The 12500-nt window shown below is 39.1% G+C and overlaps 3 protein-coding genes across 3 annotated transcripts in view; 1 reads left to right on the plus strand and 2 right to left on the minus strand.

Moving 5' to 3' along the window:
• Nucleotides 1–2340, minus strand: part of vps28 (VPS28 subunit of ESCRT-I) — a 4163-nt gene extending 1823 nt beyond the window's left edge. The window contains exons 1-6 of the mRNA XM_010772968.1: nucleotides 2260–2340; nucleotides 1225–1288; nucleotides 1076–1104; nucleotides 785–822; nucleotides 588–677; nucleotides 126–231 (exon numbers count right to left, since the gene is read on the minus strand). Of these exons, the coding sequence (XP_010771270.1) occupies nucleotides 126–231; nucleotides 588–677; nucleotides 785–822; nucleotides 1076–1104; nucleotides 1225–1264 (303 nt within the window). The 5' untranslated portion in view covers nucleotides 1265–1288; nucleotides 2260–2340. The remainder of the gene's footprint in view (nucleotides 1–125; nucleotides 232–587; nucleotides 678–784; nucleotides 823–1075; nucleotides 1105–1224; nucleotides 1289–2259) is intronic.
• A 177-nt stretch (nucleotides 2341–2517) lies between these two features.
• Nucleotides 2518–5187, plus strand: aunip (aurora kinase A and ninein interacting protein). Its single transcript, XM_010772970.1, has 4 exons — nucleotides 2518–2644; nucleotides 3021–3133; nucleotides 3271–3427; nucleotides 3740–5187. The coding sequence occupies exons 2-4, from the start codon at nucleotides 3041–3043 to the stop codon at nucleotides 4768–4770; spliced, it is 1281 nt and encodes a 426-aa protein (XP_010771272.1). The 5' UTR covers nucleotides 2518–2644; nucleotides 3021–3040; the 3' UTR covers nucleotides 4771–5187.
• cap2 (cyclase associated actin cytoskeleton regulatory protein 2) overlaps nucleotides 5107–12500 on the minus strand; it is a 19346-nt gene continuing 11952 nt past the window's right edge. The window contains exons 5-13 of the mRNA XM_010772969.1: nucleotides 12358–12500; nucleotides 11523–11608; nucleotides 10915–11020; nucleotides 7689–7869; nucleotides 7084–7247; nucleotides 6870–6993; nucleotides 6706–6788; nucleotides 6208–6348; nucleotides 5107–6005 (exon numbers count right to left, since the gene is read on the minus strand). The exon at nucleotides 12358–12500 is cut by the window's right edge and continues 1 nt beyond it. Coding sequence (XP_010771271.1) covers nucleotides 5922–6005; nucleotides 6208–6348; nucleotides 6706–6788; nucleotides 6870–6993; nucleotides 7084–7247; nucleotides 7689–7869; nucleotides 10915–11020; nucleotides 11523–11608; nucleotides 12358–12500 — 1112 coding nt within the window. The 3' untranslated portion in view covers nucleotides 5107–5921. The remainder of the gene's footprint in view (nucleotides 6006–6207; nucleotides 6349–6705; nucleotides 6789–6869; nucleotides 6994–7083; nucleotides 7248–7688; nucleotides 7870–10914; nucleotides 11021–11522; nucleotides 11609–12357) is intronic.

Raw genomic sequence — 12500 nt, forward strand, 5'->3', positions numbered from 1 at the left:
TATATATATATATATATATATATATATAACTGCAATTGGTAGAGCACCTTCATTGCCCATTTGTGAAAATGTTCACAACGTTAAATAGTTCATTGAATCATCTGCTCTTCAAAAGAAAAACTCACTCTGTACTTTCTGCAGTAATCATCGATTGAGCCCACATCAGAGCCCTGCACCTGTTTGAAGGCGGCCTTGTACTGGACCAGCAGCCTGGAGCAGGAGGCGGTGTACCTGGAACAGAATACTGCACGTTAAAAACAACATAGAAACCTCATAATGAGTTGCAACTTGTGTGATCCCAACATTTCCACACTCCACAGAGTTATAAAGCACAAAAGTAAATATTATATTAAAAAGGAAAACATTTCCAAAATGTGAACATTATACACAAAAGTATCTAATTAAATATTCTGCTTCAATCCATATTTGATGGTGTTAATTGTTTCAAAAAAGACGAAGAGGATGGGAATAACACTACACCTGTATACAAGGGGCGATCTAGCAGCAGTCCAACAGCACTATAAATGACATATAACCATATAGCATTTAAAGCAGGCCTACAATTTATAAACTCAAATACAACTCACTCATTGGGCGTGACACAGTCTTTGATGTAAGCCTTCTCCAGAGCCTGAAGGGTCTTGACAACAGCAAACAGCTCTGCCATGTTATCATACCTTCAGAAACAGGGAAGAAATGTGTTACAACACTAACAGTATGATGAATCCCTGGGGTACTCTGTGTTCAGATAAGGCTGGCAATTGGTCAAAAATAGGACACTTACTTCTCTCGTTCTCTTGCATTTTTGTACAATTTCACCTCCTGAAAATAAATGATTTGTAATTTATTTACTAGTAGAATATTACTTTTTTTGTACGGTTTTAATACAAATATGCCTTGGAGTAGCAACATCCATACAATTGTATGTTTAACACATTTTCCCCAGAACAATTAAAAATAATATATTACAGATCATTTGAATTACATTAATCATTGTGCTGCTCTAGGGTTTATGCAGCTTCAAATCCTGTTTGCCAAATCATTGATAAAGCACAAAAGAAGTTGTTACATTTACCTCATATAACTCAGGCTTGTTTGCCGGAGCTGTGGAAAAAAAAGATGACATGCTTTGAGTGACATAAACTGTATTTTACTGTTGAAAGGAGGAGAGATTTTAACTTGAATACATCATCAGAAGACATTGGATTTATTAGAATGACTTACCTCCTCCCACCCCTCCTGTAACTGGTATGCCATGGAACATGATGCCGATGTGTCAGTCCTTGATCTGAATTGAGATTTAAGTTATAATGTGACTCAAAACTGACTGATAAATATGGCCAACAATGTATACATATGTAGTTTATGGACTAAACACATCCAGGCAAATCTATCTTTACAGAGAAGGTAAACTTTCCCACCATTTACAAAAAAAGTGTTATTATAGTTTATTTGTGATACACGTGTTACTCAGGAGAAGCATCATACAAATGAACCTTTTCACAAAGTAAAACATCCACCTTTAGGAAAGAATCTTTCAGGCACAATTTTACACACAAATTGAGACATTTAAAATAAGTGTGTTGTTAAGCCGAATGCAAAATGATTTATGGGGCTCGTCACCTTGGCTCTGGGCAAGTGTTCAGCACATTTATAAAAGGAGTTTAGATAAACATCGCAGGTCCGCAGTAATGTTGAAATTGTGTTACAATACTTTTAAGAAGGGAAAATCATTCTCAACCTTAATTTATTTTAAGCACAGCTTTGGGGTGATGTCCCGAGGTTTATTATTTTTCAATTAAACAGATCAACACCATAATAATAATAATAATAATAATTGTTGAGCAAAATCTATGAAAAGCCAGAATTTGTTCGCTGTAAATACCATATATCTAATAAGTACGGGTTAGCCACATTAGTTAAACAATACATAGCTTACAAATGCTGCCGTGTTGACTAGAAATCGTTGTTTCACTCAAATAAGTTTTTGATCGACGAAGAATTAGAGAAAAACATTCTTAACGAAGACAATCACCAGCTTTCAATGTCTTGTTTTGCTAAACTAGCTAGCCTGAAGTTAGCTCTCTAGCTAGCTCGTAAGCACTTCCTTTGTGATTTATTATAATTGGACGATAGCGCTTATTGTTCGTAAACAATAATGTTTCTATACGTGTCCATTATTGTGGTAACATGTCAAAGGCTCGCATTATTTTTCACTATCAGTGTTTAATCAACGAAATGAAAAGACATTTAACTCACCCCTTCGGCAAACTGCTGTGACGTCAGCGTAAACACACCTTCTGCGAGGACCCAAAGACGTCAATATATTAGGTGTCCATTGTGCCTAAAAGAAAACCAAATATTTAATTAAAGATTAATAAATACCGAATTAAAATTAAACAGTTCGTATTTGTGATATTTACATCTATCGTTTTAAAGGCTTTAGAGTAAAAAACAATTTTAAGATTCGTTTATATTTTTTCATTTTTACCCAGTCGAAATCAGCGGCAGCACATCACCGAGGCGCGAGACTCAAACAAACGGAAGAGGACACATTTCTGAAGAAACGATAATAAAGTCTAAGCTATATAAGTTTAAAGAAGGACAAACGAAAGCTAGAAACATCCCAGAGCCATTTTATGAGGTCAGTTCAAATCTAATATGACCACTTGTGTTATAAGGAGAGCTAAAGTAAGGCATTTATAAATACAAATCACCTAACGTTAGCTGTTGCGATGGTGGCTAACTGATAGTTAACACCGGTTTGTTCCTTAGTTAGAAATGTGTTAAAATGATGGTGTGATTAAATTAACAATAACAAATCGAACGGGATATTGCTCTTAAAGCAAACTGTATATTACTGTCGATGTAGTGCAAATAGTCATTCATTCATTTAATAATTTTGTAAATGTTACATGTTGTTTGACAAACTGTGGTATCAATGTTTTACATTTTTTATGCAAAGATTTCTAGATTACCTTATTGAACAACAGTATTTTGTTTTGTTGAATGTATTTCAGAGCTTTATTCCCCTCTTGCCATGAAGACCTCCAAACCATCTCTACAGACCTCCACCCAGGAGGAGTGTGGAGTTTGGCTGGACACTGTGCAGCTGAAAGGAAAAGCTAAGCAGGTGTGGAAACTAGCTTTTTAAATTCTGATTGAATAGCTATTTTGCTAGCTCTATAAATAAAGGTGTGAATCAAGACATTTAACAGTGAGTATCTTAGTAGGATTTTTACTTACCTTTTGTTACATCTTGTGTTTTAGAAACGAGCCCCTCGTCCCATTTCTAAGCTGCTGAATCCCTTCACTGAGGGCAGGGGATACAGTTTGTCGGTGGCACTCAACTTCACTCAGACCAAAATGGAGATGCCAAAGACAAAACAGAGCGCTTTATCCACCTTCTTCACAGCTCAGCGCAGAGGTATGTTGCAAGATCCCTACTGCCATCAGGTTGTCAAGACATTTTCTTAGGATAGATATCATCTTATTTTAAATAAGGCCATTCAATTAATAACAAAGTTACAACAGATAAAACACAGACAATACAGGCAGACGAATACAGCGGTCGTAAAACACACATTAAATGGCACATTAATCAGTCAATATGCAAATAAAAGAAACTATTATAAATCATTAAAAACTGGCAAAATTTAAAACAACTTCAATTATGAGATATAGCAAACACATCGACCAGTGTTAACATATTGTTTTTTTCTACACATTCTGTCTGAAGTTCTCAATAAGATGACAACTTCTGAAGTGCCAAACACAGATCATCTGCAGCCTTCTTCATCAGCCGCCTCATCCACGCATGCCCTCACTGCACCCACGCCTGTGTCATCGGGAACAAAACGAAGACGTGAGATGGATCTTGAAATATCTGACTTACACAACTCTGACCCTTGTGTGTATCATGAGTGGGAAAGTGAAAATGTGGCTGAGCCTGAAGCATCAGAGTGGCAGGAAGCAAGTCACACACATTCTCAAAACATGGACCGTGAATATGGAGATGAGCCGTTTGAGGAGATAAATCCACCACAGAGTAAGAGGAGGGCCACTGCAGCCTCCTCTTTCCCAGCTGACAGTCAACCTCCTCCTCAGGCGTGGAGTCAGGATCCGCTGCTCACATTTAGCCAATATTATGACGATGAATGTGACCAGATTAATGAGAAAAATACTACAGGGAAGAACTCTGAGCCAAGTTTCCCATACAGTTTACAAAGTGAGGATGCCTTTGGTATTCAGATCGATGTGGAAGGTAGAACCTCAACTCAAAGATCCTTGAAAAACACTCAGATGGATGATGAGAAAGAAAACAGCAGGGTTTGGTCTTCTCTGTCCCCCAAAAAGCACTCGGCTCTCTCTCATATTGAACCTCTTTCTTATCATAAATGGACAGAACCAAAAAGTGCATCACCTCAAAAACATATTCCCGTGCAGCCTTGGAAAAGGGCTGATAAAGAGGAGAGCCCTGAGTCACAGTTCAAGTGGACAAAGCCAAGCACTCCTTTAAAACAGCGAGCGCCACAGCAGTCCTGCAGGGAGGTGGACGAGGACAGTCTGGCCATGTTGTTCACTCAGGACTCTGAAGGCTTCAGGGTGATCGCACACAGAGGTCTGCAAACCAGGAGTCCACTCAAAGATCAGAGTAACACAAACTGTGGGACGGGGAGAACGAGCGCTTACACATCTCTGGTGGAGGAGGAGGACGACGAGATGCTCTTTACTCAAGACTCTCAGGGAAATATGGTGATCAAACACTGAAAGAAGTCTTCGACACACATGTTATTTGAGCTTATATCTTGATAATTGATCTCCACCTTTTGTGTCCTCAAGTACTGAAACAGTTTTAAAAAGCTAAATTATACTGTTTGTTTCCATAATGACCGCACTCACTTAAAAGCTACTTGAAAATGAAAATATTGAAACTTAATCTGTGACTGTCTTACCTCTCTTTATCTGTAAATATTGTGGATTTTTCTTGATTTTTCAGTCTTTATCTGTTTTTCAATTTGGAGCGTCCTTGTCATTATTGTGATATTTCTCGTCTCTGATAGTGAAATATCTTGTTCTCTTTTGCAATAACACCAACAAGCAAGAACTGAGGGTTTTGGTTTTATTTGAAAAAGGATACACAATAACATCAAGTTGTTTCATGTAAATTAAACGTTTTGAAAAGCATTAGTGGTGTAAACTTCTCTTACGTATGCTGGTGCCATGTGATACATTGCTACAAAGTGATAGAGAGAGTAGGAAGTGCTCAAGTGGATGTTTACTACTACTATCAATTTTAAGAGTTTACAAATGTGCAGTGCTTGTAACTTGATGTCTAAATATTCATAGAAGTTAGTAGTGAAGACTGATTATATATATAGACTGCCAGTACAGTACTACATGACGCACATTATGCGCATTAAGGAGTTACTAAGACACACTTCATTTGATGGAAAATATACCACATTGTCCCAAACGTAACTCCAAGTGATGTTTGTGAACATTATGTAACAGTTTCTCTAGAATAATGTATCTGCTGTGATCTAAATTGTGCTTTAACTCTCAGATAGTGAATTTTAAAAAAGCACAGTGGTTATAATGTTGAAATATAATGGTTTGTTACATAAATGCCTTCATTGCTAGTGCGCAGACATGTAAGAAAAGGTAAACACACTGTTTGTGGGACTTAAGCCTGAGCTATTTATTGTGTGGGGATGTGTTTTGTAGTGAAGATTAATAAACCTTATCACTGGTTCAACTTGTCTTAATAGTTTCAAAGTGCTACAGAGATATGACATTACAAATTGAGAGACAACGAGCAGACCAAAAGTGAATCTGTTGCAATAATCCCTTTGTATTTTAGACGGAGAGATTATTTAAAAAAAAGATAAAAACAAATGCTAAGGATAATGAAGCGTCCATCAGCCTGCCATCTCAGTGGGCTCCGTCACAAGCCTGGAGCCGTTCCACACCGTCTTGAACTGCTCCGGTACTGGAAACTCCCTCTGTGGTACAACAAAGAAGAACAAACATTTATTTAATTATATTTTCATAAATTATGAAAAAAAAAAAATCAAACAAAATCTAATGCATACTGAGAATGTTTCTTATTCATTGCAATGTGCCTTTGCATGAAAAGATCTGATTGGAAGAAGCTTCCCAGTTCACACAGATCCCTCCCTGTCCCTTTCTATCTCAGACACTCACGTAGTCGTCGTCTTGTGGTACCAGGATGTTCATCTCGGAGCTCTTGGCACTGACGATGTCGCAGTTCAGAGAGTCCTTGCTCAGGTAGACCTGGCAGCCCTCTGTCGTGTTGATGGAGATGGTGGGAACCTTTCCCAACACCTAAAGAAAGACATCTCGAAATGACTGATGTGGCAAAATGTGCACTGATATAAAAATTAAACTGATTGCAAAATTTTGTAACAGATACAATGAAAACAAGTGCCACCTGACACTGAATGAGAATATAGCGCAGCTGCTGCTTGCATACAAAGTGAAGCTAAATGCTAGCCATCACAGTTGATGAGCATTGCTGTAATGCTGCATTCATGTGGTGCAAAGATAATCGAAAATCACCTGAAATCAGGAGAACTGCTGCCAAACTCAAACATTTCGCCATAATATGTGAATACATCTGTTCAAGCAGATGCCCTAAAGCCGGAATGTTGGATCTGAAAGCCAATATTTTGTGTTCCTCACCTGTATTTGAATTGACTTGGAGTTGATTATCTCCACAATCCCAACCACGTTCTCAAAAACTAAACCCAGCTTCTTGCAGTTGTCTGGAAAGAGATGATACGTGTAAAGTAAGTCATATTCAGAAATGATTCATTACATTTCCAGTCTATTTTCAGGCCACTCACCAATGATGATGGAGTTAATTTTGCCCTTAATCTGCAGGGTGGAGTTGTTGCAGCCGAAAACGTAGGCCACTTGTTTTAACTCTGTCTCCTCTATGACCAGGTCGTGTTTCTGTTCAAAGTTCTCCTACAACACAAGGAATTGGATTCAGTCAATAACATGTGACATACCATCACACAAAAAGGTTACTTTCTTAAATAGAAACATTTGACGTACCACCCTCCATTTCTTCCCATCCAGCATCATCAGAGGGGGTCTTTTCTGGACGGTTGCCTTGGAGGAGTTCATGTTCCCCGGAGACTTTGTTTTGGTCGGTGCTGCTTGCGAACGCAGATTTGGGTTCTTGTGGGTCTTTTTTTCCTCTGATACATGCTTTAGACCTATAGATTTAAAAAAAAATGTATTTGCACATGCAGGGATGTAAGAATGAATTTATATATGTGTGAACCACCTCAGACATTTTAAACAAACCAATTATAAAGAAAACATTATGTAAAATGTGTTATTCATGTGAAAAAAAAATAAAAAAACGTTTTATTGTAACATAAAGTTAATGTAATTGTCCAGTTTTCAACAAAACAAACCACAACATAGAAGTCCTAACACAATAACAAAAAAATGCCAAAGAGAAGATAGGAAAATAATAAAAAGATATAGGGGACGTAGACTAAAAGTAAATACAAAGACTATCACAACAAAAGTGTATCATTGTTAATTGTCACACTTAATTCCTTTTAGTTTAATTGATTTAAGTCTGTCTAAAAAAGTCAAATTTGTATAATACTTAGTCCATGCTTTACTATAACCTTTCTTCAACCCACCTTTAGTGATGTCCATGCCTTGGTTGAGCTGGGCAAACAGTGCTGAGTGTGGGGGGGTGCCAGTCTGAGGCTGGGAGTCATCAGTGAAGACCGGAGGTGGGCCGGGGGGAGGAGGGGGAGGTGGGGGAGGACAGGAGGGAGCGCTGGGGGGTTCAAAGATAGAAGGAGGAGCGATGGGGCCCTGGAGGGTAGAGAAAAACAGGCTTTAAATGAAAGTAAACGCAGTGGTGACAGGTGGTTTATGAATGAAAGCTGCAGGGACATTTCTCTCCAGCAGAGGGAGTGTTGCACTAGAAATATATTGACGCTTCCTGTCTTTTTGACCACATGGTGTATGAGATTGTTTCCTGACTACATGGTATATGACACTTTTTACCAGTCCTAAGACCTTTATCTTCCTTTAGCTGCTTTTACTTTCTATAAAAGGTTTGTACTATGTGTTTATATGTTGTACCAGCTTGTTCCCAGCTCTTTGTTATAGCTATATGATGTTTACACAGGGGGGAATATTCAAACCAACGACTAACTATATCATCAATTCAACAAATGGGAATATTCTAAATATCTTGTGCATTTCCCATACAGATTTCTAAAACAATTATTATGAGGGTAGCAAAAATCCAGGTGCTGGAGGAAAGAAAGGCCATCCTTTTGAGTGATGTTGTGTGTGAGCATGCCTGACAAAAGACTGTTAGATTGAGAAATTCTACAATAAAACTTGTCTAGATCTTTTGATACAGTGCGCAGGTTTTTGTGTAGTTCTCTCAAAAATTAAAATCAACCTGACCTACTTTGTCTATCCGTAAACTTTGGCATCTCCGCTAGAATTTAAAATGAAGTTCAGTGGCTTTGAAAATTGTTGCTGACTGACTAAGTGGTAAATCTAATCAGTGCTATCCAGTCCACATCAACGTGTCTAAAAAGAAGGGCTTTAACTCTTGAGATGTGTACAGTAGAAGTTCCCAGCTTTCTATCGACTACAGTGAAGAGAAGCACGCACGCACACACACACACACACACACACACACACACACACACACACACACACACACACACACACACACACACACACACACACACACACATTTGCACACAGACTGAAGACCTTGCACAGCTGCCAGAGACAGACACACACACCTATCACAGCGGTTCAACTGTCACATTACGCGCTTCTGAGTGCAGCTGAGACTATTTGACCTTTGACCCGAGGCACATGTGTCGTGAATATCACTGCTGAACAATGCTGACCTGTTACACTAAACAGCTCAGCGCATACCACTGGATTAGGACCAGCAACGAGTGTGTGTGTGTGTGTGTGTGTGTGTGTGTGTGTGTGTGTGTGTGTGTGTGTGTGTGTGTGTGTGTGTGTGTGTGTGTGTGTGTGTGTAAAGCCACCTCCATATGTTGGCCTGTGCATGTGAGAGTATAAGCGTGTCACTAAACCCTGCCGGCCTGCAGATGACGGCTGTGTTAAAGCGGGACCAGCCCAGCGGTTTAGGTTACGGCTGGCTGTGTGACTCTTTGTCGGGGTTCTTCTGTGAAGAAAACATCCATTCAAGTAAACCCTGAGGACCACCTGTTAGTACCCCACACTCCCGTCCTTGTAGGCACACACACTCCGTCCCTCACACACACTTCAGCTCTGTCGTCTGATAGTAGCAGGGACAACAGCTGACACACACACAGCCACTGGAGGCTCTCAAGTTTCTGCTTGTAGAAAACACACACAGCTGTTGGGCATTAGCATCACATCAGGCTTTAACCAAATCATTTAAAACGTTTAACATTTGGGGTCCTTTGCTTGCTCGTAAGCCCTGAACCTTATCTCTCCTTCATGAATGATTTATATCTTTAAATTCATATTAGAAATGAAGTTTAACATCGTCTTATCAGATGTCACAGCCTCACACATCTACAGTCTCCCTCCATGCCCACCCTCTCCCCCAGTTGCCCACTTTTAGCATTTTTCAGAAAAATTAGCAATGGATGGACCTAGTTTCAGACCTGCAAGTGAAATTAAACTCTTATCTAGCCATAAAGAATGGAGACAGGAGGAAAACTGCTAAAATATTCCTCCTAGCATTTGGGGAAGTCAGTGGTCCAGGTCAAGAAAAAGTCCAACACATATTCCCTCGTCAAACCTTTAGTTTTTTTATCTCAAATCTTAGTCTCGCTGTTTATGTTGGTATAGGTTTTTGATAGCAGCTACGCTGGCAGTTTCCCCCTGTTTCTAATGTTTTGCTATGCTAACCAGGTTAAAGCTTGATAAGTACGTACGGATATGAGTTTGGTATTTATCTACTAATTTCACTCTCAGCAAGAGCACAATCAAATAAAAGTCAATACACATATTTCCAAAAAGGACAAAAAATGCTTGTCCTTGAATTAATAAAGATGAGTCTGGCTTACAATAAATAAAAAGGGTCAAGTGTGCGTAAAAGGATTTGGTTTCAAGCCATAATAATCTCTGGGATCTTGTGAGTGCAGAGGAGTCCCAGAGGAGACATCCATAAACAGAAATATGTGGGAGTGACGGAGGTTTTGGGAGATCCACGGCGAACCCTCGGGTGCAGCTTCTGGAGAGGAGCTCATTCATTCATGCTCTCTGCAGCGGTTTATGTAACCGGCTGCTCCATAACTAAAAATGGAAGTGTACTGCAAAAGCAGGAGTTAATTTGAGCTCCGATGTAAAAATATCTCAGCCTGCGAATGGAAACTAGATGAAAAGACAGCTAAGATAATAAACAAGTTGTTACAGCAGTAATTTATTATTTGCAGGCATGCGTATGCAAAACTGGGAAAAAAGGGTCTGGAAGCACTCATTGAGAAATGTTGGGGCTGGCCTCACCCCGCTGCACCATGACTCGTGCTAGGTTGCGCATCAAAATGTGTATCTTTAAAGACGAGTCTTGCGCCATGGTTTTGAAATTGTAAAACCAATCTTGCAAAATACCAATATGTAGCTTTACATGGCTTCTCCTCTGACACCCCCTTGTTTTAACCAAGAGTTACTCAAATGATATGGAAAGGCCCACCAAGCAAATTGACAGGAAATGTTCCCAAATGTGATAAATGAAGCTCTGACAATCTAGGACCCTGTTTCTGATACGTACCTTAAAATACAGCAGCTGGTTCTGTGCCTTTCAGCATATAAAAACCCGATACATTGGTAAATCGTTTGATTTTTATCAGAGGGGCTCTTAACTTTGAGAGAAGAAGTACTCACGCTCATGCACCACTCCAGTCCTGTAGTGTGGTGCTCTTTGATGAAGGACTGCATCTCGGTCCAGATTCCAAGGTAGGAACGCACCCAGTCTACATGACGTTGGTCGCTGGGGGAAAAGGGGAGTTTGGTTTGACAAAGATATGATGGTCAGATGAAAACAGAGAGGAGAATGAGGTAAGCAGTGACGAAAAAAGGTGCAAAAGAAAAGGAAAGTAAGGGTTGGTTAGAGCAGAACATCATGAACATCTAAAGTGAAACATTTTACAGATTAAGAGAAGCAGGCTATTGTAGTCATAGAAATCTAACCTAATGCATTTTAGAAATAGAAGTCCATTTGTATTTAGAAAACCTTGCACAAGCGTTTTTACTTCCATTTATCATCACATCTAGACTTGAATTTGTAAGATCAGAAGTACAATTTGTGCTATTAGGCAATGTACTGCAAGTTATCCAAATCACTCAAAGATTCATTTAAAAAAAAAAATCATGGCGCAAAATTCCAAGTATCACAAGTTCAAGATTGTCATTGTTTTAAAATTAGGTTAAACATGGAATAATCAATTTTTTTGACAGGACATTTATTGTGCTGTGAAAAACGAGTTACTTACGTTTCCTTGTAGTCCTTCAGCACTCTGTTGGTGTAGAAGATGGCAGAATCATTCAGCTCCTTCACATATGGACCCGGCTTCTGACACTGAGAGATATTCATGCTCATTAGGAAACATTCATCTCAATGTTAGTATGGCAGAAACACTGTCAGACGTATCTGTCTTTCAGCAGATTTGTCATAATGACATACAGTAGAGAGATGTTGGATATGACCTGTGTGGTAAAGGTCCGTCCTGACAGAAACACTGAGCAGCTCTCGAGGCTTTTCTTTGAGAACTCAAGTAGAACATCTTTGATCTTAATCTAAATGATTTTCATCCCTAAACTCAAAGGACAGAGACTGATGAAAGGCAGATAGTGGGACACATGCTGTAAAACACAGTGGGCTGTGTTTATTTATACTTATCTGTCTGCGACATTGTTATAGTTTTAGAAGGGGATAACAAACATTCACATTTATTTACATATTAGGTAAGAGAACTTAGATTTTTTTACTTAGAGTTGAACTTTTTCTGACTTTGTATGGTTTTACATGTGCGTGCCAATGTTCAAATACCATTTGTGTATCTTAGATGATCAAAAAGTAAAACCTACTTTCAATTTAGGATGTTTTTTCCCCCTTGTACATCATTTATATTGAAAGAAAGATGGATATTTTCCATGCCTACATTTTATTGAAGGTTAAAGTTGCCTTGAAGGAGTTTATTTTATTCTTTTGTATACATACGTGTTTTTGTGCTTTTAATGTTATTTTAGGCTGACACGCATCTTCTTACGTGTGTTGTCCTGTATACATTAGTGTGTTTTAAACTGTGTAATGCTCATCTTCCTCACCACAGCCACCCAGCCCAGAGCGGGGATGCTCTCGCTGACGGCCGACAGGTGGTTGAAAAGGTTGCTGCCGCGGTTTCGCTCACGGAAGCTCTGGATCTCATGGATGTGATCCGAAATCGGCTTCAGCAGGTCTTTCAGCTCCA

This window comes from Notothenia coriiceps, unplaced genomic scaffold (assembly GCF_000735185.1).
Source record: "Notothenia coriiceps isolate Sejong01 unplaced genomic scaffold, NC01 NC01_scaffold00011851, whole genome shotgun sequence".
In the NCBI taxonomy this organism is placed as follows: Eukaryota; Metazoa; Chordata; class Actinopteri; order Perciformes; family Nototheniidae; genus Notothenia; species Notothenia coriiceps.

Excerpts from the sequence above, each read along its gene's own strand:
- aunip (XM_010772970.1), top strand. The coding sequence starts at position 3,041 with ATGAAGACCTCCAAACCATCTCTACAGACCTCCACCCAGGAGGAGTGT. Across the intron at positions 3,134-3,270 it reads TGAAAGGAAAAGCTAAGCAG|AAACGAGCCCCTCGTCCCAT; the intron begins GTGTGGAAACTA and ends CTTGTGTTTTAG. Across the intron at positions 3,428-3,739 it reads CTTCACAGCTCAGCGCAGAG|TTCTCAATAAGATGACAACT; the intron begins GTATGTTGCAAG and ends TTCTGTCTGAAG.